Source organism: Tinamus guttatus, unplaced genomic scaffold (assembly GCF_059628265.1).
Source record: "Tinamus guttatus ecotype Peru unplaced genomic scaffold, ASM5962826v1 Tinamus_guttatus_pri_ptg000463l, whole genome shotgun sequence".
NCBI lineage: Eukaryota > Metazoa > Chordata > Aves > Tinamiformes > Tinamidae > Tinamus > Tinamus guttatus.
Window position 1 is genome coordinate 217103 of NW_028288997.1, and position 24233 is coordinate 241335.

Here is a 24233-nt window from a genome sequence, read left to right on the forward strand (position 1 = left end):
CCGGGTCGGTGCCGTGACGTGGGGACGGGGGACTGGGGGGCTGAGGGGACGAGGGAGGAGCCGCCACCTTCCCCGGGAGGCTATAAGAGCCCGGGCGGTGGCGGAGCCGCTGGTGTCCCCAGCGCCGTCCCCAGCGTCACCCCCAGCGCCAGTCCCTGCCGTGGCACCTCCCGGCTCCTCCGTGAGTGCCAGGACGGGCTGCGGTGGCCTGGGGGGACTTTGGGGACCCTGGGGAGCCCCACGGGGAGCTGGGGGGGGAGATGTCCCCTTGGGAGTTGGGGTGGCCCTGGGAAAGGCGACAGGTCCCCTTGGGAGGATGAGGGGGGTCCTTGTGGGGAGATGTCCCCCTGGGGAGCTGGGGGCGCCCGTTGGGGAGAATTTGGGTCCCTTGGGGTCGCGCGTCCCCCTGGGGACTTGGGGGTCCCTGGAATGACTTGTCCCCCTGGGGAGGTGAGGAGGGTCTCTGAGGGGTGAGATGTCCCTTTGGGAGATGCGGTGGCCCTGGGAGGGGGGGGGGGGGTCCCTTGGGAGGGTGAAGAGGGCTCTTGGCAGACAGATGTCCCCTTGGGAAGGTCCCTGGGAGTCCCACGGGGGAGAACTGGGGTCCCTTGGTGGGGACATGTCCCCTTGGGGAGGTGAGAAGGCTCTTTGGTGGTGGTGGTGGGGTGTCCTCTTGGGAGCTGGGGTGTCCCTGTCAGGGGGGACATGTCCCTTTGGGGAGGTGAAGAGGCTCTTTGGTGGGGGGGGATGTCCCCTTGGGAGCAGGGGGACATGTCCCCTTGGGGAGGGGTCCGCAGGGGTCCCTGGAAACCAGACGTCCCCTTGGGGAGCCCGGGGGCCCCTTGGAGGAGGGACCCGTCCCCCGAGGGAGCGGGATGGCGCGCGGAGGGGACAGCGGCTGTGCCGGGGCAGATGCGGTCCCCGCGGTGCGCGCTGGCGCTGTGCGCGCTGCTCTGCCTGGCGGGCGCCTACCCGCCCAAGCCGCAGAGCCCCGGCGAGGACGCGTCCCCCGAGGAGATGGCCAAGTACTTCTCGGCCCTGCGCCACTACATCAACCTGGTGACGCGGCAGCGGTGAGCGGCGCGTGGGGTGGCCCTGCGCTCCTGCCCCGCGCAGCCCCCGGGCACGGCCGCCCCGTGGGCTTGGCACACGTGTGCGCTGCCTTGCATGCACCTGCGAGTTCCCCTTGGGATGCGCCTGCGAGCTCCCTCTTGCATGCACCTGCAAGCTGCCCTTTGCAAGCACCTGCGAGCTCTTCTTGGCACGCACTTGCAACCTCCCCTTTGCATGCACCTGCGAGGCCCCCTTTGCAAGCACCTGCAAGCTCCCCTTGAGATGCATCTGCAAGCTCTCTTTTGCATGCACCTGCGAGCCCCTTTTTGCAAGCACCTACGAGCTCCCCTTGAGATGCACCTGCAAGCTGTCCTACACACGCACCTGGGAGCTCCCATCTGTGCACCCATATGCACCCCTTCTCATGCACCTGCAAGGTCCCTTTTTCATGCACCTGCAAATTCCCTTTTACATGCACCTGCGAGCTCCTCTTGGCAGGCACCTGTGAGCTCCCTTTTGCATGCACCTGCATCTCGCCATTTATCACCTGCACGTGCCCCTTCGCAAGCTCCGTTTTGCAGAGCTGCTAATGCCCCGTTGCAGACTTACCTGTGCCCCTTCACATGCACCTGTGAGGCCCCATTTGCACAGCTATGTGTTTGATTTGCACACTTGTGCATTGCCTTTGCATGCACCTGCAAGCTCCCACTTGCACACCACGTGTCCTCCTTTGCACCTGCGAGCTCCCCCTTGCACACCTTTGCGCGCTCTCATCCTGCTCGTCGATGCTCTCCGTGTCCCCAGGTACGGCAAACGCGGCAGCCCCGCGGCCCTGGCGCCGGAGCTGCCCTTGGGGACCGGCAGCGACCAGGCTGGCAGGTCAAGGTGAGTGTCCCCGTCCGCGCAGGGGGACGGGGCTGCAGCCCCCGCCTGCACCCTGGGGTGGGGGCCCTGGAGGGGTGTCATCCCATCCCCGTTATCTCCCCGGCTCTTCCCGCAGGTTCGACGCCGCCGATGCCGCATGGTGACCGTCCCCTGTCCCCAAGTGCTCCCCGGTGCCTCCCATGGTCTGAGGGGGCCGCGGAGGGGGGGCCCCGCTGCCAGCTCGGGCCCCGCGCCGGCGGGTCAGGGCGCTCCAAGGGTCCAGCCCGGGGGTGTCCCCGTCCCCGTCCCCTCCCCGCCGGTCCCCGCGCGGCTCCCGCGCGCTGTCGCTCGCTCGTGCAATAAAGAGCAACATCGTGGGCAGCCGCCTGGGCTCTGTGTGCGCTGCAGGGGGGCTCGTATGTGTTGGGGGCAGTGGGTGCTGGGGTGCGCTGGGTGCGTGTTGATGCTGGGGTGCGCTGGGTATGGGGAGCAGTTGGTGGTGGGTGCACTGGTTTCAGGGTGCACTTAGTGCTGGGGACACTGGTTTGGGGGTGCTCGAGTGCTGGGTAAGGGGGTGAACTGGGTGTGGGGTGCGCTGGGACATGAGGGTGCAGGATGAGGGTTCTGGGTGTCCTGGGTGCTGGGGCACGTTGGTAGTGGGGCGCAGAGGTGCAGGGCGCTGGGTGCTGCGTGTACAGGGTGCAGGATGAGTGGGCAGGAGGTGCACTGGGTGCTGGGTGCATTTGGGGGAGGATGCGGGGTGCACTGGAGATGGGGGTGCTCTGGGTGCGGGGTGCACTAGGTGGGGGGTATATGGAATGCGGGGGGCACCGGCAGTGAGTGCTGGGAGCGTTCCCTGTGGGATGCACAGGCATTGGGTGCTGGGTGCACCGAGTTTGGGGTGTGCTGGCGGGGGACAGGAGGTGCACTGGGTGCATTTGGTGGGGGGGAACCGCGAATGTGGGTGCAGTGGGTGTGAGGCGAGCGGGGTGCTGGGTGCATTTGGTGGGGGATGCGGGATACACTGGGATGGAGGCGTGCTGGGTGTGGGGTGCACTGGGTGCATTTTGTAGGGGGCTGTACCCTGCACTGGGTGCTGGGTGCATTAAGTGCTGGGATGCAGGGTGCACTGGGGATGGGGGTGCACTGGGTGCACTGGTATTGGATGTGAGGTGCGTTTGGTGGGGGGTGCACAGAGTATGGGGGTGCACTGGGTGCATTAGGGATGAGGATATGCTGGGGATAGGGGTGCACTGGGTGCATTTTGTAGGGGGCTGTACCCTGCACTGGATGCTGGGTGCATTAAGTGCTGGGATGCAGGGTGCACTGGGGATGGGGGTGCACTGGTATTGGATGTGAGGTGCGTTTGGTGGGGGGTGCACAGAGTATGGGGGTGCACTGGGTGCATTAGGGATGAGGATATGCTGGGGATAGGGGTGCACTGGGTGCATTTTGTAGGGGGCTGTACCCTGCACTGGGTGCTGGGTGCATTAGGTGTTGGGATGCAGGGTGCACTGGGGATGGGGGTGCAATGGGTGCACTGGTATTGGATGTGAGGTGCGTTTGGTGGGGGGTGCACAGAGTATGGGGGTGCACTGGGTGCATTAGGCGTTGGGATGCAGGATGCACTGGGGATGGGGGTGCACTGGGTGCTGGGTGCACTGGCAGTGGGGGTGCACGGAGCACTGGGTGCATTTGGTGGGGGGTGCAGGGTGCATTAAGGATGAGGATACGCTGGGGATAGAGGTGCACTGGATGCATTTCATAGGGGGCTGTACCCTGCACTGGGTGCCAGGTGCATTAGGTGTTGGGATGCAGGGTGCACTGAGGATGGGGGTGCACTGGTGTTGGATGTGGGGTGCACTGGGAATGAGGGTGCATGGGGGTGCACTGGGTGCATTAGGGATGAGGATATGCTGGGGATAGGGGTGCACCGGGTGCATTTCGTGGGGGGGTGTACCCTGCACTGGGTGCTGGGTGCATTAAGTGCTGGGATGCAGGGTGCACCGGGGATGGGGGTGCACTGGGTGCTGGGTGCACTGTGTTGGATGTGTGGTGCACTGGGAATGGGGGTGCACGGGAATGGGGGTGCACTGGGTGCATTTGGTGGGGGGTGCAGGGTGCATTAAGGATGAAGATACGCTGGGGATGGGAGGGTGCATTGGGTGCACTTGGCGGGGGGCACGGGTGCACTGGTACCCGCATGCACCATGGGGCCCCGTCAGTGACTCTGGGCACCTGGGGGGCAGCAGGCAGTGCCCCCTCCCCACAGGGCCCCCGGGGCTCTCGGGGGTGGCTGCACCCAGCAGGGCTGTCCCCTTGGTGCCCCCCGGCCCCACGGCCGGGCAGGCCGGGGCTGGGGCCTCCGCCAGCCCCTCCAGCCGCCCCCTTCCCCTTGTCACCCGGCCACTCGCCTGCCTGTCGTGCGACCTCCCGGCTGTCCGGCCACCTGCCCCTCTGTCCCCAGCGCGTCCCCCCTTCCCTCTACCTCCCTGGGCACCCTCCTGTCTCCACAGGGGCCCCTCTTCCTTGCCCAGGAGCCCTCCTCTGCGCCCTCCGGCCCTCCATCCATCCCTCCATCCCTACCTCTATCGAACCAGCCACCTCACTATCCATCCCTTCCTTATCCATCTGCCTATCCGTCCCTCCATCCCTGTCTCCATCGTCCCTCCATCCATCCCTCCATGTGTCCCTGCATCCCTACCTCTATCCAACCAGCCACCTCGCTATCCACCCATCTCTCCATCCATCCCTATCCCAGCTCATGCCCGGCCACGTTCTGGGGGTGGCAGCTGGACTCCACGTCCCCCCCCCGCATGGCCACGTCCTCATCCCCATCCTGGGGGTCTGGCAGGGCTCAAACATTAACCAAAGCCGGGGGGGGCACACGGGGCCGGGGGGACGCGTGGCTGGGTGACATCAGCGGGGGCCACGGTGGGGACGCCGCACAGGGGGATATAAAGGCGGGTGGCAGCGGGTGCCCAGGTAGCTGGTACCAGGGGTCCCGCGTCCCTGTGTCCCTGTGTCCCTGTGCCGCGTCGCGCAGAAACAGGTGAGTGCTGCCGCGCTCGGACCCCGTCCACTGGGGAGGCACTGAGGAGCAAACAGGATGAATCGGGTATGTGCACACAGGGGGTAGCGAGTGCCTGAAATGGGGGTGCAACAAGGGCAGGGGTGAGTGTGCAAGAGTCAGAATGCAAGTGGGTGCATGCGTGAGTGTGTGAGGAAGTGCATGTGTGTGCATGCATGTGTGCGAGTGCGTGCATTTGTGCATGCATGCATTTGTGCATGCATGCACGTGTGTGCCTGGTCTCAGCGCTGCTGCCCGCCGCAGGCCATGGCTCCCTGCAGCCGCTGGGCCCCTCTGCTGCTCCTCGCCTGCTGCCTGGCGCTGCTGGCCGGGCGCCCGGCCGCGGCGGGGCCGGTGCAGCCCACGTACCCCGGCGATGACGCCCCGGTGGAGGAGCTGCTGCGCTTCTACGACGACCTGCAGCAGTACCTCAGGGTGGTCACGCGGCACCGGTGAGATGCGTCCCCACCGCGACGCGCTCCCCGCTGCAAAGTCTTCCCTGGCTCAATGTGCTGCCCTGGGGTGTCGCGCTTGCAGTTGCATTTTGTCACCCTGTTCCAACATGCTCCCCAGCTGCAATGTGCTCCCTGCTGCACCCTGCTCTCCTGTTTCGATGCTCTCTCCTATTGCAATCACAGGATCCTCCCCTCTTGAAATGGGCTCTCCCATTGCCTCACGCTCCCTGTCTTAACGTGCTCCCCGTTGCAACGTGCTCCCCAGTGCAATGCACTGCCCATTGCATTGTGCTCCCTGTTGCATCATGCTCCCCATCGCAGCGTGCTCCCCATTGCAACACTCCCTGTTGCTTCGTGTTCCCCATTGCCCCCTTCTCCCTGCTTTGCTGCAGGTACGGCAAGCGGTCCGGTGGGCGAGCGCTCTGCGAGGAGCCCTATGGAGCAGTGGGGTGCTGAGCCCCCCAGGTGAGGGGTGCAGGGACTGGGCCCTGGGGCCGCTTGCCCTGGGGCTGCTCTGGCCGTGCCTTGGTTTCCCTGCAGCTCCTCAACCGTGTCTCATTGCAGGGTGGCTCTAGGGTCCAGCAGGTGAAGAGGCGCCTAGGGTCACAGCCCTGTCACTGTCACCACTGTCACCCTGTCCCCATCCCCAGGTGCCTGCAAGGCTCCTGGGGCAATAAATCACTGTTGCAACAACATCGTGCACCTGCCTGCTGAGGGGACGGGCACATGATGGGATGGGGACAGACTGGGGGGACGAGGTGCCCATGCAAGGGATGGTGGGGACAGTCGCACTGGGTGTGCTGGGGACACAAGGGTCCATGCCTGGCCCAGACTGTTGCAGGGTGCAGCAGGACTCTGCACATGTGGACATATTTGTGCTTGTGCGTGCATGCGTGTGCACACACAGATTACATGCTTGTGTGCACACATGTGCATGCATGCACAGCTGCACACACGTGTGCATGCAAATGTGCACACGTCTGTGCATGCAGCACGGACACATGTGTGCATGCAAATGTGCACACGTCCGTGCACTGCAGAACGGACTATCACAGGAAAGACGTGCGCGTGCAGAGCCGCGCGTGCAGGTGCATTACTGCGCACCGGTGTGCACGGTGCAGCGCGTGGGCGCACGCGCGCGTTGCGGGGGTGCCTCGGTCCACACACCCCCACAGGGGGGCCCGGCAGCGGCCGCACGCGTGGGCCCGGCCCCGCACGCCTGCGCGTTGCAGCCCCGCCGGTGCCAGGCGCCCGCGGGGGCCTGGCCAGCAGCAGGGCCCGCCGCGCCGCGCTGCAGAGATGCCCGCGGCCGCCGCCGGCTCCGAGGGGGGTAAGCGCGTGCGGAGGTGCTGGGGGGCACGCGTGTGTGCACGGGGGGTCCCGCGGGTGTGAGCAGGCTGCTTTTTGCACGGCTCGCTGCGGGTTTTCAGCAGGGCAATTCCTCCCTTGGGCTGGGGGGTGGGCTCAGGCACAAGGAGTCCTATAGCCGGGGGTGGAGGAGGGAAGCTGGCATGGCAGGGAATATCGAGCGTGCATGCGTGTGCAAGCGTGTGCACACACCTGCATGTCTCTGCAAGCGTGTACGTGTGCATGCAAGCTCGGGGCTGTGCTGCGCGCGCTCGTGCACACTCTGCGCGGAGGTGCTGGGCGCTGTCACGCGTGGGCGCCCTCCTCGCGTGCGCGTGAGGCGTCTCGCGTGCCAGAGAGCGCGGCCCCTTTAAGAGCGCGCGCCCCCCGCGCGCGCCGCGGCCCGGGGCGCTCCGGCTGCCATGGCAACCGCGCGGCCCCGCGCCAGCCGCGCGCCCCCCGCCCGCCCTCTTAAAGGCGCCGCGCCCCCCTCCGCGGAGCCTGCGACGGAGCCCGCGCCCGGGGGGGGTCCCACGGGTGAGCATGCACGGGGTGCGTGGGTGGGCCTGTGCACGCGTGCGGGGACATGCAAAGCACGTGTGCGTGCATACGTGTTAAAGCATCTATAGGGTGTGGGTGCACAGGGGTGCGTGTATGGAAAGGGATGCGTCCCCATAGGTGTGCACATAGGGCAGGCGATGCTCTAGGTGTGCTTGCACACGGGGGAGAGCATGCACAGCGTGCAGGGATGTGTGCGGGTGTGTAAGGCAGAGCATGCAAGGCCTGTGTGTGTGTGTACATGGTTGTGCATGCGGCTGTGCATGCACGAGTGCGTGTGGGTATCCGCATGCGTGCAAACAGAGATTCGTGTGAGTGTGCGCATGTGTGCACACGAACTCGTGCACACACGCCCTGGTGCACGTGCAGGGCAATGGGCTTGTTTGTGCACATCCCTGCGCGTGGCAGCGTTCGAGGCCCTTCCTGAGGGTGCAGGTGCATGTCAGTGTGCACACGTGTGGCTGCGCACATGGGTGTGCACACATGTACAAGCATGCATGGACAAGTGTGTGCTGATGTGGTCACGTGTGCAAGTGGCTGTTGTCACGGGTGCACAAGCGTGTGCAGGGATACGCATGCCCCCCACCGAGCATGCTTGTCCATGGGCATCCCCACGGGCGTGCATGCATGCGAGCTCACCTACGCATGCATGTACACACGTGTGCATGCATGTGAGTGCACCCACGCATGCATGTCTGTGCACATACATGTGCGTGCACGTGCACTTCTGCAACAGCTCTGCACGCGGGCGTGCACACATGCAGGGGCACAAGCAGGGGGGTGACGGCGGGGCTCTGCTGCGCGTGCACAGGGCGTTCGCACACGCTGCCCACACGTGTGCGCGTGCAAGGGCGCCCATGGGTGCCAGCTCGCAGGCCGGGCGCCCCGGGCGGGCGCTGCGGGGGCCGCGGTACCCGGATTGGGGAGGCGGCGGCGGGGGGAGGCTGCGCTCGCCGCCCGCAGCCATGAACCGCGGCCCCCCCGGCCACCGCGGGGACGCGCCGGCCGCCCCCCCCCGGCCCCGCAGGTATTGAGGGTGCGGGGGGGACACAGGGAGCATCCGGGGACATGCTGGGGTGGGGGGAGGCTGCAAGGTCCCCGCTCGCTCTGGCTGCGAGATGAGAGCTGCGGGAAGGGGGGGCTGTGGGGTGATGCTGTGGCAGCTCCCCTCCCCCGGGATGGGGGGGCTCTCTGCATTGCCCCCTGTCTCCAGGCTGCGTTGCATCGCGCCCCCCAGCTGCTTTGCAACCCCCCGGCTGCATTGCAACAGCCGGTTGCGTTGCAAACTCTGCCGCGGTTGGATTGCAACCCCTGGCTGTACTGCAACCTCCTCCTCGCCTGGTTGCATTGCAACCCAAACCTCCGCCTAAATTGCATCCCCCTCCCCAGCTCTCAGCTGAACTGCAATCCCCTGTTTGCATTTTTTTGCCCCTCTGTGCAAAGTGCTTTGCACCCCTCTTTGTTCAATGCTCCCCTCCCCGCCCGAGTGAATTGCAAATGTTTAATTGCCCCCTTGGGTGCATGTCCAGGGCCATGAGTGGGAGACACCCAGCTGGGTCCTGGCTGCACCCATCACCCAGGGTTGCAGAATGAGGAGTGTGGGGGGGGACATCCTGATGGGGGGGGTCACCCTGTGGCCATCACAGCCCCCCCGCTTTGTCGGTGGCTTCTAACTTGCCCCCCTGTGGCCGCTCTCTCCTGCTCTGCACCCCGTCCTCCATGGCCCTGTGCCCCATGTCCCACCCTTGCCCTTCGCCCCATGTCCCCTGCGTCCCCCCCCAGCCATGCAGCAGGTCCTGGACAACCTCATGGCCCTCCCCAACTCGCCGGTGGCTGCGGACCTGGACCTCATCTTCCTGCGCGGCATCATGGAGAGCCCAATAGTAAGGTCCTTGGCGAAGGTACAGTGGCACGGGTGGCTGTCCCCACCCTGGGATGGCACACGAGTGTGTGCAGGGATGTGTGCTTGTGCGCCGGATGCATGTGCATGCAAATGGATGCATGCACATGGAATCAGGTGTGCACTGGAGTGTGTGCAAGCGTGCACGCGTGAGTGCAAATGTTTGTGTGCACCCAGGTGCACGATGCTGAATGTTTGTGCAAGTGTGTGTGCATGCAGGTGTGTGCACACGTGCCTGCAGTGCAGATGGAAGGTGCCTGCGTGTGCACTTGTGTGTGCGCACACTTCCCCTGGGGGGGATCTGGGTGGTGACAAGGTGCATTCTGGTGGGGGCGCATGCAGGTGTGTGTGCACATGCGTGTGCACAAGCACCGGGTGCATTCGAGGTGTTCACGTGGAGAAGGGTGAGCTCATACACTTGTGCAAGACTGGGCTGGGGACTCTCACAGTCCATTTTGGGCTATCCTGGGGCCTCCCCCATGGCAGACTGGGCTATACCGGGCCCCCCACCATGGGGGACAGGCTGGCGCGGGGGCAGGAGCTGATGCTGGGGGGGATCCCTGACACCCCACGCCCCCCCAGGCCCACGAGCGGCTGGAGGAGACGAAGCTGGAGGCCGTGCGGGACAACAACGTGGAGCTGGTGCAGGAGATCCTGCGTGACATTGGGCACCTGGCGCGCCAGGACAGCGCCGCGGCCGAGCTGGCCCGCATCCTGCGCGAGCCCCACTTCCAGGTGCTGTGGATGGGGCACGCACACGGGTGTGCACGAGCATGCACGAGCGTACCCGACCATGCATGAGCATGCACGAGCAGGACAGAGCATGCATGACCATGCATGAGCATGCACGAGCATACCCGACCATGCATGAGCATGCACGAGCAGGACAGAGCATGCACAAACATGCATGAGCATGCACGAGTGGGACAGAGCATGCACGAACATGCATGAGCGTACCTGACTATGCATGAGCATGCACGAGCACGACAGAGCATGCACGAGCGTACCCGACCATGCATGAGCATGCACGAGAGGGACAGAGCATGCATGACCATGCATGAGCATGCACGAGCGAGACAGAGCATGCACGAGCATGCACGAGCGTGCCCAACGCAGGTGCCTTGGCCTTGCAGTCACTGCTCGAGACCCACGACTCGGTGGCCTCCAAGAGCTACGAGACCCCCCCGCCCAGCCCCGGCCTGGATGCAGCCTTCAGCAACCAGCCGGTGCCCCCCGATGCCGTGCGCATGGTCGGCATCCGCAAGACGGCCGGGGAGCACCTGGTGAGCAGGGGGGCACTGCTGGGTGCAGGGGGCAATGCCAGGGGCTGGGGGTATTGTGGGGTGCAGGGGGCACTGCTGAGTGCAGGGAGCATTGGTGGGGGCATTGCCTGGAGCTGGGGGTGATTTGGGGTGCTGGGAGCATTGCAGGGTGCAGGGATCATTGGTGGGTGCCCCTGGGAGCATTGCAGGGTGCAGGGGCAATGCTGGGTGCAGGACCCAGCAGGGTGCAGGACATTTCTGGGTGCCCCCGCGCGCACCAGGAGCCACAGGCCCCAACACTGGGCACCCCCTGATGTCCCCCATCACTGACCCCGTCCCCGTGGGCGCAGGGCGTGACGTTCCGCGTGGAGCGGGGCGAGCTGGTCATCGCGCGCATCCTGCACGGCGGCACCGTGGACCAGCAGGGCCTGCTGCACGTGGGCGACGTGATCCGCGAGGTGGACGGGCGCGCGGTGGGCAGCGACGCGCGGGCGCTGCAGGAGCTGCTGCGCGCCGCCAGCGGCAGCGTCCTGCTCAAGATCCTGCCCAGCTACCAGGAGCACCCGCCGCCGCGCCAGGTAGCGCCCAGCGCCGCGTGTGCCCCGTGGGGACAAGGGGACGTTTGTGCCCGGCCGTCCCCGCGCTGCCTGGCACCGGGGACGTCACCAGCAGCTGCATCGGTGGCACTGGGTGCAAGCGCGTGGGGTGCAAGAGTGTGTCGCGTGAGCGTCAGGGTGCAAGTACACTGGGTGCGAGCACGCGGGGTGCAAGCGCGTGGGGTGCAGGGGTGTGGGGTGCAAGCGCGTGTCCTGCATGTGCATGTTGTGCTAGCGCGTCGGGTGCAAGCACGCAGGGTGCAATTGCCTGTTATGTGAGTGCGCGGGGTGCAAGTGCGTGGGGTGCAAGTGTGTGTTGTATGGTGCAAGCGTGTGTCGTGGGGTGCAAGTGGGTGTCGTGCAAGCGCGCGGCGCAGCGGCGGGACACATGTGTGCCATTGTGGGCACAACGGTGGTGGTGGCGCTGAGCGTGTGCGTGTGCCTGTACCTCGGCGTGGGGCTGTGCGTGGGGGCCGTGTGGTGCATGGCCGCGGCCGTGGGGGCCACCTGCGTGTGCCTGGCAGTGGCCCGCGCGTGCATGGGGGCCGTGGCTGCGCGGGCGCGTGGTGGCGGGTGCTGATGTGCATGGCGTGGGTGCTCGCGGGTGCTTTGCGTGTTGTGCAGGGTGTGCATGAGTGCACATGTGTGCTGTATGTGTGCATGTGCAAGTGATGAGTGTGCGGTGAGGGCCACATGTGTGCATGCTCATGCTAAGGAGGGTGGTGTGTGTGTGTGCACTTGTGTGTGCATGCAAGAGTGCAAGGAGCAGGCGAGTGAGTGTGCATGCGTGCAAGGAACACACGTGTCTGTGCCTGCAGTGGGTGTTCATATATGTGCATGTGTGCAAGGAACACATGTCTGTGTCTGCAGTGGGTGTGCATGCATGCAAATGTGTGCATGCAAGGGGCGTGCAAATGCGTGCATGCACGTGTGCAAGGAGTGCGGATGCATGCGTGCACACACGTGCACACATGCTGGCTTGCAAGCAGTGTGCATGCAAGCGCATGGGTGTGCGGCCACCTGCACGTGTGTGTACATGGCCGTCCCCTGCTCGTCCCCCCGGGGCCACGCGCCCCGCTCAGCGCCGGTGTCCCCAGGTCTTCGTCAAGTGCCACTTCGACTACGACCCCAGCGCCGACAGCCTCATCCCCTGCAAGGAGGCCGGGCTGCGCTTCGCCGCCGGGGACCTGCTGCAGATCGTCAACCAGGATGACCCCAACTGGTGGCAGGTGATGGGAGTGTCCCCTTGTCCCCTCTGTCCCTGGGGCCCTGCACTGTGATGCTCTTGGAGGGGGACATGGGGTCACCCCATGCCGTGTGCCCTGGATGTGCCACGTGCTGTGGTCCTTTGGGGTTAGGGGCACTCTGTGACACACAGTGTCCCCAAGGTGCCACATGCCGGCGGGGGAGGTCTCTTGGAGATGGTGTCCTATTGCCACACTGTGTCCCCCAGGTGTGCCACATACGGGGGCTGGGCTCAGCCCATGCCACACTGTGTTCCCTAGGGGTGCCACCTTCAGGGGGTCCTTGGGGGATGGGTCACCATGTGCCATCTTCAGGGGGACCCTGGGGAATGGGTCACCATGTGCCACATGGTGCCCCCTTCAGGGGGACCCTGGGGAATGGGTCGCCATGTGCCACATGGTGCCACCTTCAGGGGGACCCTGGGGAATGGGTCACCATGTGCCACACGGTGTCCCCTAGAGGTGCCGCCCACAGGGGTGTCCCCAGGGGGCCTCTTCCCCACGTGGCCCGCGGTGTCCCCCCAGGCGCGCCACGTGGAGGGTGGCACCGCCGGCCTCGTCCCCAGCCAGCTCCTGGAGGAGAAGCGAAAAGCCTTCGTCAAGCGGGACCCGGAGGTGGCCCCCACTGCCGGTATGGACCCCCACCCCCCCACAAGTCACCATGTCCCATGGCCGTGTCCCCATGTCCCCGCGACTCAGCCCCCCGCTGCCCTCTCAGGCGCCCTGTGCGGCAGCCTGGGCAGCAAGAGGAAGAAGAGGATGATGTACGTGACGACGAAGAACGCCGGTGAGCCGCCGTGCGGGAGGGGACCGGGAGGTGAGGGGACACCCGGGGGACACGGCCACGGGTGACACGGTGCCCGGCAGAGTTTGACCGCCACGAGCTGCTCATCTACGAGGAGGTGGCGCGGATGCCGCCGTTCCGGCGGAAAACGCTGGTGCTCATCGGGGCGCAGGGCGTGGGGCGCCGCAGCCTCAAGAACAAGCTGCTGCTCTCGGACCAGGCGCGCTACGGCACCACCGTGCCCCGTGAGTGTCCCCGCGGGCGCCCACCGTGTCCCCGCGTGTCCCCACGTCCCTGCGTGGACCTGTCCCTGTATCCCCATGTCCCTGCATGGACCTGTCCCTGTATCCTGCTGTGTGTCCCCGTGTCCCTGCATCCCTGCCTGTCCCTGTATCCCCCTGCATGTCCCTGTGTCCCTGCATCCCTGCCTGTCCCTGTATTCCACCGCAGTGTCCCCATGTCCCTGCATGTACCTGTGTCTGTATCCCCATGTCCCTGCATCCCTGCCTGTCCCTGTATCCCCCCGCAGTGTCCCCATGTCCCTGCCTGTACCTGTCCCTGTATCCCACTGTGTGTCCCCATGTCCCTGCATCCCTGCCTGTCCCGGTATCCCCCCGCAGTGTCCCCATGTCCCTGCGTGTACCTGTCCCTGTATCCCCATGTCCCTGCCTGTACCTGTCCCTGTATCCCACTGTGTGTCCCCATGGACCTGCATCCCTGCCTGTCCCTGTATCCCCCCGCAGTGTCCCCATGTCCCTGCATGTACCTGTCCCTGTATCCCCGTGTCCCTGCGTGTACCTGTCCCTGTATCCCACTGTGTGTCCCCATGGACCTGCATCCCTGCCTGTCCCTGTATCCCCCCGCAGTGTCCCCATGTCCCTGCATGTACCTGTGTCTGTATCCCACTGTGTGTCCCCGTGTCCCCATGGTGTTCCCACAGTGGCCCCATGTCCCCACGGTGTCCCTGAGGGTCCCCATGGTGTTCCCATGGTGTCCCCATATTCCCGCATGTTCCCATGTCCTTGTATCCCTGCATGTCCCCACGTCCCTCTGGTGTCCCCACAGCACCATGCTGTCTCTATGTGTCCCCATGTCCGTGTATGTCCCCACATCCCTGCACATCCCTGTGCTCCCAGTCCCCCCCTGGAGTTTCCGTTCCCTACATGTCTCTGTATCCCCATGTGTTCCCACATCCCCACAGTGTCCCTGTGTGTCCCTATGTCCCTGCATGTGCCCATATCCCTGCGTGTCCCCATGTGTCCTTGCATGTCCCTGTGCCTCTTGCACATCTCCAAGTGTCCCCAAGGTGTCCCCATCTCCCTATGTGTACCCATATCCGCATGTGTACCCATGTCCCGACATGTCGTTGCCTGTCCCTGTGCCCCCTGTGCATCCCCATGTGTCCCCAAGGTGTCCCTTGGTGTCCCCATGTCCCCGTGTGTGCCCATATCCCTGTGTGTCCCCATATCCTCGTGTGTCCTTCCCTATCCCTGTGCCCCCTGCGCATCCCCATGTGTCCCCAAGGTGTCCCTTGGTGTCCCCATGTCCCCAGATCCCTGCGTGTCCCCATATCCCCATGTGTCCTTCCCTGTCCCTGTGCCCCCTGCACATCCCCGTGTGTCCCCAAGGTGTCCCTTGGTGTCCCCATGTCCCCGCATGTGCCCATATCCCTGTGTGTCCTTCCCTGTCCCTGTGCCCCCTGCACATCCCCACGTCCCCATGGTGCCCCCATCATTTTCTCATGTCCCTGCGTGTACCCACATCCCTGCGCATCCCCGCGTCCCCTGTGTCCCTGTCCCCTGCACACCCACCGGTGTCCCCGCCGGCGCAGACACGTCGCGCAAGCCCAAGGCCAGCGAGCGGGACGGGCAGGGCTACCGCTTCGTGTCGCGGGGCGAGATGGAGGCCGACATCCGCGCCGGGCGCTACCTGGAGCACGGCGAGTACGAGGGCAACCTCTACGGCACCCGCATCGACTCCATCCGCGCCGTCGTGGACGCCGGCAAGATGTGCATCCTCGACGTCAACCCCCAGGTAGGGACCGGGGGGGACGGCCACCGTGGCCACCGCGGCCACCGCAGCCACCGGGGGGGATCAGGGAGGCCGGACTCAGGCGGCCGCCCCCGCAGGCGGTGAAGGTGCTGAGGACGGCGGAATTCGTGCCGTACGTGGTGTTCATCGAGGCGCCCGACTACGAGACGCTGCGGGCCATGAACCGGGCGGCGCTGGCCAGCGGCGTGGCCACCAAGCAGCTCACGGTGAGAGGGGACACCGGGACGGGGCGGGACGGGGGTGGCTGTCCCCACCGCCGCCCCGAGCATCGCGTCCCCCCGCGCAGGACGCGGACGCCCGGCGCACGGTGGAGGAGAGCGGCCGCATCCAGCGCGGCTACGGCCACTACTTCGACCTGAGCCTCACGAACGCCGACCTGGAGCAGACGTTCGGGCGGCTGCGCGCGGCCATGGAGCGCCTGCGCCACGAGCCCCAGTGGGTGCCCGTCGCCTGGGTCTACTAGCCCCGCGGCCGCCCCACTGCTGTCACGAGCTGGCCGGGCTCGGCCGCACCGGGAGCACATGGATGGCCCGGGGGGATTTTGACCCTTTGGGAAAGCCCCTTTGGTGCCCCCCGGCTCCCCATCCTGATGTGGAGGGGGGCATGGGCAGGGTATGGGACCCTCCCCGTGGCTTTTGGGGTGCTGCCCCCCCATCCCTAGCGCCCGCACAGCTGATTCACTGCCAAAATTGTCCCCAAATCCCCCCACTTTTATCCCAGTGGCCTGTCCCCCCCCATCACTCCCCCGGGTGCCACAGGTTTGGGGCAGGGGAGACTGTGCCCCCCCCCCAGACTCTCTGTGCACCCATGGGGGGGTGGGGACCCCTCTCTGCCACTTGTGACACCCCCCCACACCATTGTCCCTTCCTAGGTAGCAATAACCCCATGCAGTCCCCCTGCCCACCCGGGTCAACCCTGGAATTAACCCTGTAATTAACCCCGGAATTAACCCCATAATGACCCCCACGAGGAGGGGACTGCAGCTTCTGGACAGGTTGTTTTAGGGTGGTCCTGAGATTGGGGGGGAAAGGGAGGAATCAGTGTGTCAGTGTGTGCACACACGTGCACGCCTGTGCACACGTGTGTGCCGCCATCCCCCTCCTCACTGCCTGCAGCACCCGGTACCCGAGCGTGTCCCCAACGTGTCCCCGAGCGCCCTGTACTTTTTGGTACTTTGCTGTTACTTTTATTAAAGATAAGGAGAAAGGAGCAGTGATTGCGTGGGGCCCTTGCCCGGCGGGGGTGTGGGGGTACCTTGGGGGGGCCTGGGGGCGCAGTCTGTCCGGGGGTGCTGCATTTTGGGGGGGTTGCTGCAGGGGTGTTGGTGCTGGTGTTGGTGCTGGTGTTGGTGTGTGCTGGGGGTTGTGTGTCTGTTGGGGGTGTGCGTGTGCTGGGGTGTGTTGAGCATGGGTAGGGGTGTGCGTGTTGGGGTGGTGTGTGCATGCGTGTGCATGTGTGTGTGCATCCGTGTGTGCACGTCCATGCACGCGCATGCATATATGTGCACATGCATATGTGTGTGAGTATGTGTGTGTGTCTGTGTGTGCACATGTGCCCACAGCCCTTACGTGAGGCCGCCGGGAGAGGTCAGCAGAGCTGCAGCCACCAGCGGTGACACTCTGTGTGTGTGTGTGTGTGTGTGTGTGTGTGTGTGTGTGTGTTTGTACATCGGGGTGTGCACAGCTCTGCACACACAGCCGGTGCGTCCCCCAGCGCACACCCACGCGCCGCTCCGCGTCACCCGTGGGGACAGCCCCGTGTCCCTGCACCGCCAGCAAGGAGTTAACGCGGGGGGGCCGTGCCCGCCTCCGCCTCCCGCTCTGCCCTGTGCCCCGTGCACCCTGCACCAGCCACGGGGCCTCCTGTGCTGCAAGCGCCCATGCCACGAGCTCCAGTGCCTATGAGCTCCTGTGCATACGAGCGTGTGCACCTATAAGCTCCCAGGCTGTAAACACACGCGCCTATAAGCTCACATGCTTATAAGCTTGCACGCCTATCAGCTCGCACACCTATAAGCTCCCAGGCTTATAAGCTCCCGTGCCTATAAGCTCCCGTGCCCATAAGCCCGTGCCCCTATAAGCGCGCGTGCCCGTGAGCTCGTGCACGGATCAGCTTGCAGGGCCGCAAGGTGCAGGGCAGCATGTGGGCTCTGCTGCTGCTGGCGGTGCTGGGCGCGCTGGCCCTGGGGCTCGTGGCCCGGCGGCTGGTGGCCCCCGGGCGCAACCCCTTTGCCGAGCCGCCCTCGGGGACGCCGAGGCCGCTGGTGACGGATCGGCGGGCGCGGGACAAGGTGCTGAAGCAGGGTGAGTGCGCGGCGGGTCTGCGCGGTGTCTGTCCGTCGGGGCCATGTGCTCTCCCTGGCTGTGGGTGTCTGTCCGTGGGTCTGTCTGTGGCTGCACTGTCTGTCCCTCTCTCCCTGTGACAGTCCCCTTGGGCAGGTGCTCTTTCACTGTCCATCTGTCGGCCTGTCCATCCCATTCCCTATCCATTTGTCTGTGCATCCCTCCATCCGTCCATCCAACCATCCCTCCTCCTCTCCGTCCATCCCTCCTTCTGTCCGTCTGTCCCTTCCTTCTATCCATCTGTCCTTCAGTCCCTCCGCCTACCTCTCCATCCACCTCCCCGCTGCTCCTGCCCCTCGCTCGCTGGCGTGTCCGTGTGTCCGTACATCCATCCGTGCGCAGGGTTCAGCGCGGCGCGGGTGCCGCGGCAGCTGGACGCGGTGGTGATCGGCAGCGGCATGGGGGGCCTGGCGGCCGCCTGCGCCCTGGCTAAGGCGGGCAAGCGGGTGCTGGTGCTGGAGCAGCACGACCAGGCGGGCGGCTGCTGTCACACCTTCGAGGAGCACGGCTGCGAGTTCGACGTGGGTAAGGACCCCGCAACGTGGTGCATGGTGCATGTGCGCTGGTGTGCAGGGCGCAGGTGTGCATGCAGCGTTGTGTTTGCCTGGGGCTGCGTGTGTTTGTGCCGCTGCAAGAGTGTCTTGTGCAGCCAACACGTGCTGCATTGCATGCAATGGGTGTGCAAGCGTGCAGTGTGCTTGCAAGCATGTGGTGTGCATGCTAGGTGTGCAAGGCATGCCTGTGCTGCACCCTTGCAGTGTGCTTGCAGTGCACGCATTGCTTGTGTGCACGCACACCAGGTCTGCATGCAATATGCATGTCAGGTGTGCTTGCAGCACACATGCCAGAGCTGCTTGCAGTGTGCACATGCTGGGTCTGCTTGCAGTGTGCACACAAGGTCTGTTTGCAGTGCATGCATACTGGGTCTGCTTGCAGTGCACACAGGGTTTGCTTGCAGCACATGCATGCCAGGTCTGCCTGTAAAGTGCACACGAGATCTGCTTGCAGCGCATGCATGCTGGGTCTGCTTGCAGCGTGCACACAAGGTCTGCTTGCAGTGTGTGCAATGGGTCTGACTGTGGAGAGCGCATGCCTGGGTCTGCTTGCACACTTGGGTCTGCCACGCTTGCGTGTCGAGGCAGGGTCTCTGCAATGCGTGCACAGTGCCTACAGCATGGGGGGAGGCCGGGCCATGGCAGCCCCTCTCAAGGTGATCCACAGCAGATGACACCTAATGACTTAATTCCCCCATCTGTCACCCCGAGGCACTGGGAGGGGACAAGATAGCCTGTCCCCCTGGCAGTGCCAACCACCGGCTCCCGCAGGCATCCACTACGTGGGGCAGATGCACGAGGGCAGCATGCTGCGCGTGGCGCTGGACCAGCTCACGGACGGGCAGCTGGCCTGGCAGCGCCTGGCCGACCCCTACGACGTGGTGTGCCTGGGCACCCGCGAGTACCGGCTCCGCGCCGGCAAGGCCGCCTTCGCCGCCGCCCTCGAGGAGCAGTTCCCGGCCGAGAAGGCGGCAATCCGGGAGTTCATGCGGCTCTCCAAGGTGCGAGGCCGGCGCGGGGACAGGGATGGGGGAGATGGTGGGGATGGGGCAGTGGGCAGGGGCGATGGGGATGGTGGCACATGGGCCATGGGGATGGTGGTACATCGGTGTTGGTGGTGGCAGGGACGTTGGTGAAGGGGACATGGGTGATGGACATTATGGGGACATGGGCAATGGAGATGGTGGCACATCGGTGTTGGTGGTGACAGGGACGTTGGTGAAGGGGACATGGGTGATGGACATTATGGGGACATGGGTGATGGGATGATGGGCACATGGGCGAGGGACATGGCAAGGACATAGGTGGTGGGGATGAGCAACGGCCATGGTGATGGGGAGGATAGGCACGTTGGTGATGGTGGGGGCATGGGTGACGGACGTGGTGGGAGTGTTGGTGAAGGACATTATGGGGACGTGGGTATGGGATGGTGGGCACAAAGGTGATGGGGATGGTGGGGACATGGGTGATGGACATGGCAGGAACATTGTGAAGGATGTTATGACCTCATGGGTGATGGGATGGTGGGCACATGGCTGATGAAGATGGGCAATGGGCATGGCTGATAGGGATGGTGGGCACAGAGGTGATGGTGATGGTGGGGACATGGGCAGTGCACATGGTGGGCACATGGGTGATGAGGATGGGCAATGGACATGGGTGATGGGATGGTGGGCACATGGGTAACGGACATTTTGGTCACATGGGTGGTGGGATGGTGGGGACATGGGTAATGGACCTTGTGGGTGCATGGGTAACAGGATGATGGCCACATGGGCAGTGGACACATGGTGATGGGCAGGTGGTGGTTACCGTGGGGACATTGGAGGTGCACCCTGGCCGTGGAGGTGGCCAGCAGGTGACAAGGGCCTGTCCCCCGCAGCTGGCCGCCCGGCGCGTGGCGCTGCTGGCGGTGCTGAAGATGGTGCCGCTGTGGCTGGCCACCTTCCTCGCCCGCACCGGCCTCATCTACTGGATCTCGCCCGTCTTCCGCATGGCGGCCACCAGCCACAGCGAGGCCGTGGCCCGGCTGACGGCCGACGGCGACCTCCGGGCGCTGCTCAGCTACCTCTTCTACGGTGTGGGGGTCCTGGGCGTGGGGCTGGAGCTATCGCGATAGGGGAGGGCCGTGTCGTGACAGGGGAAGGATGCATCATGATAGGGGAGGGCTGTATGGAGATAGGGAAGGACCACGTCGTGGTACAGAGGGCTGTCTCACAGCAAGAGAAGGCCATGCTGTGATCGGGGAAGGCTGTGTTGTGACGGAGAGAGCCATGTCGCGATAGGAGGGGCTGTGCCATGACAGGCAGGGCCATGTCGCAATAGGGGAGGGCTTTGTCTTGGTAGGTAGGGCCATGTCATGAGAGGGGAGGGCCATGTCATGATAGGGCAAGGCTATGTTGTGACAGGGGAGGGTCATGTCATGATAGGGGAGGGCTGTGTCAAGGCACATAGGACCATGTCATGACAGGTAGGGCCATGTCATGATAGATAGGGCCATGTCACGATAGAGCAAGGCCATGTTGTGACAGAGGAGGGCCATGTCATGATAGGGGAGGGCTGTGTCAAGGTACATAGGACCATGTCATGCCAGGTAGGGCCATGTCATGACAGGGGAGGGCTGTATCATGATAGGTAGGGCCATGTCGTGATAGAGCAAGGCCATGTTGTGACAGGGGAGGGCCATGTCATGACAGGGGAGGGCTGTATCATGATAGGTAGGCCCATGTCACGATAGAGCAAGGCCATGTTGTGACAGGGGAGGGCATGGTCCCAGGAGGTAGACCAGGCAGGAGAGGTGCACGGGGCAGCCGTATCGCGATAGCAGCATATCACGCCAGCCCCGTCGTGACGCCGCCGCCTTGTCCCCAGGCACGGCGCCGCGGGACTCGAGCTTCCTCATCAACGTGCTCATGGTGCACCACTACCAGCGGGGCGCGTGGTACCCGCGCGGCGGCGCCAGCGAGATCGCCTTCCACGCCGTGCCCGTCATCGCCCGCGCCGGCGGCGCCGTGCTCGTGCGCGCCCCCGTCACCCGCATCCTCGTCTCGCCCGACGGCGCCGCCGTGGGTCGGTGCCGCAGCCCCCTCGCCCGCCGCCACGGGGGCGCGGGGACGCGGCGGGGTGACCGTGTCCCCATCACAGGGGTGGCCGTGCGCAAGGGGCAGGGCGAGGACGAGGAGGAGGTGGAGATCGCGGCGCCCGTCGTCATCTCCGACGCCGGCGTCTTCAACACCTTTGGCGCGCTGCTGCCGCCGGAGCTGCGCCAGCTCCCGGGTGAGCGGCCGCGACGTCCCCTCCGCGGCCACCCAGCGGGTCCCCTGTCCTGGCGGCTCCCAATGGGTCTCTCCGCAGGTGTCCGCTCCCGCCTGGACATGGTGCGCCACGGCATGGGCTCCTTCCTGGTGTTCGTGGGGCTGCGCGGCACCGCGGCCGAGCTTGCCTTGCCCTCCACCAACTTCTGGCTCTACCCGCACAACGACCTGGACGGCCTGTGAGCACCGGGGCCGGCCGGGGGGCCCAGGGGGTCCCCGTGTGCCCAGCGCCGCACGCGTGCCCGCAGGATGAGCCGCTACGCCGCCCTGAGCGCCGACGAGGTCCCCGACAACCTGGCCATGATGTTCATCACCTTCCCCGCCGCCAAGGACCCCAGCTACCAGGAGAGGCACCCAGGTACGGCCGGACCCCCCCGGGATGCCTCCGCAGCCTTGATCCTCTCGGCTTTGCCGGATCAGAGGCTCCTTAATCCAATGCGGGGAGGCGGATTACGGGCCGGGCGCTGCTGCCAGCGCGTCCCAGGGTGACACCAGCTCGGGATGGGGGATCCCTGGGTGGTGCCGGGGACTCGGAGCGGGCGCGCGGCCCCGCAGGGCGCTCGTGCATGACGCTGCTGACCATGGCGCGGTACGAGTGGTTCGAGGAGTGGGCCGGCACCCGCGCCAAGCACCGCGGCGCCGGCTACCAGGGCTACAAGACGGCCATCGCGCAGCGCCTGCTGGAGCGCGCCCTGCAGCGCTTCCCCCACCTCCGTGACAAGGTGACGCCGGGGACACCGCGGCGACGGGGTGGCCCACGCACTGGGGTGGCATCTGGGTGCCCTGCAGGGACAAGGCACCCTGCGGCGTTGGGGAGGGTGTGGGCAGCACTGGGTGGCAGCAGGGACAGGGTGCCCTGGTGGCATGAGCGATCTGCAGGACAGGGTGTCTGGGGGGGGATGAGGTTTGGGACCCCATGGGGTTTGGGACGCCTGCAGGGTCCCAGGTGCTCAGGGGACCGTGGGGACAGCATCCCTGCCACCTGTGGGGTGGCACAGCCCCCGGAGCGGGGCAGGGGGTGGTGGCCCGTCCCTGGCCCGGCGGCAGCGTGGAGGCCACGGGGCCGCTCGCGGTGCCAGGTGGAGTTCGTGGAGGCCGCGTCGCCGCTCACCAACCAGCACTACCTGGCGGCGCCGTGCGGGGAGATGTACGGGGCCGAGCACGACGTGGGCCGCTTCGCGCCGCACGTGGTGGCCGCCATGCGTGCCCAGACGCCCATCCGGAACCTCTACCTGACGGGTACGGAGAGCCCGGGCGCCCTGGGGACCGCGGCGGCGGCGGTGGCCCATGTCCCTACACGGCGCCGGCCCATGTCCCCACGCGGCGCCGTGTCCCCGCCAGGGCAGGACGTGTTCAGCTGCGGGCTGGCGGGCGCGCTGCACGGGGGGCTGCTCTGCACCTCCGCCGTCCTCGGCCGCCTGCTCTACGCGGACCTGCTGCTGCTCAAGAAGAGGATCAAGTGGCGCCGGGGACGCAAGGCGGCCTGAGCCACCGCTGGGGACGGTGGGGACAGCCCGCGGCACTCGGTGGCACCGGCTGCGGACACTGCAGGGTCAATAAAGCGGGAAGCGCCAGCGGCACCGTGTCCCCCGGCTGGTGACGCTGGCCCTGACCCTGGGGTGACGCAGACTCACGTGTCCCCAGCCGGGACCTGCGGGCTGGCAAAGTCCAGGCTGCGCCCAGGGTGCTCCGGGGCGGCACCGGGCGCCTCTGTGTTGGGGGTCACGGCTTGCAGGGCCCTCCCCACCCCCAAAGCCACCATGGCCGGGGTGTCATTCGTCACTTTTTAAGGAAAAGGCACATAAATAGCAAAGCCCCCCGCCCCAGCCACGGCAGGGGGCCCAGGCGTCCGGGCGCTCTGCAGGGAGCCCCTCCGGGGTCCAGCCACCAGACGGGGCTGCCAGCGCCAGCACAGAGGTTGGTGTCCGGTTGTCCTCGGGGTCCCCTGCTTGCCATCTATGCCGGGGGGCCCAGCCCGTCCCCAGCGCCCCTAGGGGCTGGCGGGGGAGGAAGGGGCGGCTGAGGCCCGACGTGGCACCCGCACTCGCTGCACGGCCCCTCCGCCGGCGGGTACAGGAAGGGCTTCGCCGCCACCTGGAGTGGGATGGGAGGCTCAGATGGGACCCCAGCGCCCCCCCAGCCTCCCCCATATCCCCTTCATGCTGGGCCCTATGGCCCCCCAACCCTGTCCCCATAGTCCCCCATGCTGGCTTCAGTCCCATGGCCCCATAGACCCTCCCCAACTCCCCCATGCCAAACTCAGCCCCATGGCCCTGTAGCCCCCTCCCAGCCCCATAGCGCTCCCCTTGCCGTCTCGACCCCCCCCCAAGGAGCACCCACCTCGCTATAGGGTGGCAGGTCCGGTCCTGGCGGAGGGGGGACACCCACCTCGCTATAGGGCGGGAGGTCCCGGCCCGGCGGGGGGAGCGTCCCCACCTCGCTATAGGGCGGGGGGTCGAGTCCCTGCGGGGGGGACACGCTGGGGACGGGGGGCGGCGGCGGGAGCCCCCCCGGGGCGGGGGGCGGCCGGGGGCCGGGGGGGGGCTGCAGGCAGAACTTGCGGCAGATCAGCACGATCGCGACGATGAGGAGGGCGACGGCGACCAGGAGGCAGGCGGAGATGAACAGGAACCTGGGGGGGGGGACAGCGAGGCGACGGTGCGGGGGGGCTGGCAGGGACCTCCCCGTCCCGCCCAGCCCCCTGCTAACGCCCCCCATGCCACCCCCCGGCCGCCCCCTTACCCGTAGGGCTGCTGCACGAAGTCCCCTAAGGGGTCATCGTCGTGTCCCTGTTGCGGCATGGGGACCAGCGCCGGGGGGGGGGGCCGGGGCGGGGCG

General features: G+C 66.1%; 3 protein-coding genes and 1 pseudogene across 5 annotated transcripts; all 4 read left to right on the forward strand.

Annotated features, from left to right (window-relative positions):
• The first annotated feature begins 912 nt into the window (after positions 1-912).
• On the forward strand, positions 913-2081 carry LOC148593043 (peptide YY pseudogene; annotated as a pseudogene).
• A 3173-nt stretch (positions 2082-5254) lies between these two features.
• LOC104575714 (pancreatic polypeptide-like) lies at positions 5255-5898 on the forward strand. The gene is made up of 2 exons (XM_010223063.2): positions 5255-5439; positions 5835-5898. Exons 1-2 carry the CDS (start codon positions 5255-5257, stop codon positions 5896-5898), a joined length of 249 nt encoding a protein of 82 aa, XP_010221365.1.
• Positions 5899-6698: 800 nt separating this feature from the next.
• On the forward strand, positions 6699-15683 carry MPP2 (MAGUK p55 scaffold protein 2). 3 transcript variants are annotated; one of them, XM_088532627.1, is made up of 12 exons: positions 6699-6772; positions 9130-9248; positions 9830-9982; positions 10381-10530; positions 10860-11087; positions 12203-12334; positions 12875-12980; positions 13068-13136; positions 13217-13378; positions 14965-15167; positions 15263-15391; positions 15472-15683. In XM_088532627.1, the coding sequence occupies exons 1-12, from the start codon at positions 6742-6744 to the stop codon at positions 15646-15648; spliced, it is 1659 nt and encodes a 552-aa protein (XP_088388753.1). In that variant the 5' UTR covers positions 6699-6741; the 3' UTR covers positions 15649-15683. The 3 variants fall into 3 exon arrangements, with proteins under 3 accessions (XP_088388753.1, XP_088388754.1, XP_088388752.1); XM_088532628.1 differs by having other exon boundaries at positions 9130-9230; XM_088532626.1 differs by having other exon boundaries at positions 12875-13136.
• Positions 15684-17325: 1642 nt separating this feature from the next.
• Positions 17326-22889, forward strand: LOC148593044 (all-trans-retinol 13,14-reductase-like). Its single transcript, XM_088532609.1, has 11 exons — positions 17326-17488; positions 17870-18052; positions 18853-19082; positions 19964-20159; positions 20953-21150; positions 21226-21357; positions 21436-21574; positions 21644-21753; positions 21951-22117; positions 22475-22634; positions 22737-22889. The coding sequence occupies exons 1-11, from the start codon at positions 17326-17328 to the stop codon at positions 22880-22882; spliced, it is 1824 nt and encodes a 607-aa protein (XP_088388735.1). The 3' UTR covers positions 22883-22889.
• Positions 22890-24233: the final 1344 nt, after the last annotated feature.

Excerpts from the sequence above, each read along its gene's own strand:
- LOC104575714 (XM_010223063.2), top strand. The coding sequence starts at position 5,255 with ATGGCTCCCTGCAGCCGCTGGGCCCCTCTGCTGCTCCTCGCCTGCTGC. Across the intron at positions 5,440-5,834 it reads AGGGTGGTCACGCGGCACCG|GTACGGCAAGCGGTCCGGTG; the intron begins GTGAGATGCGTC and ends GCTTTGCTGCAG.
- MPP2 (XM_088532626.1), top strand. The coding sequence starts at position 6,742 with ATGCCCGCGGCCGCCGCCGGCTCCGAGGGGG. Across the intron at positions 13,137-13,216 it reads CGTGACGACGAAGAACGCCG|AGTTTGACCGCCACGAGCTG; the intron begins GTGAGCCGCCGT and ends GGTGCCCGGCAG. Across the intron at positions 13,379-14,964 it reads CTACGGCACCACCGTGCCCC|ACACGTCGCGCAAGCCCAAG; the intron begins GTGAGTGTCCCC and ends CCGCCGGCGCAG.
- LOC148593044 (XM_088532609.1), top strand. The coding sequence starts at position 17,326 with ATGTGGGCTCTGCTGCTGCTGGCGGTGCTGGGCGCGCTGGCCCTGGGG. Across the intron at positions 19,083-19,963 it reads AGTTCATGCGGCTCTCCAAG|CTGGCCGCCCGGCGCGTGGC; the intron begins GTGCGAGGCCGG and ends TGTCCCCCGCAG. Across the intron at positions 21,575-21,643 it reads CACAACGACCTGGACGGCCT|GATGAGCCGCTACGCCGCCC; the intron begins GTGAGCACCGGG and ends GCGTGCCCGCAG.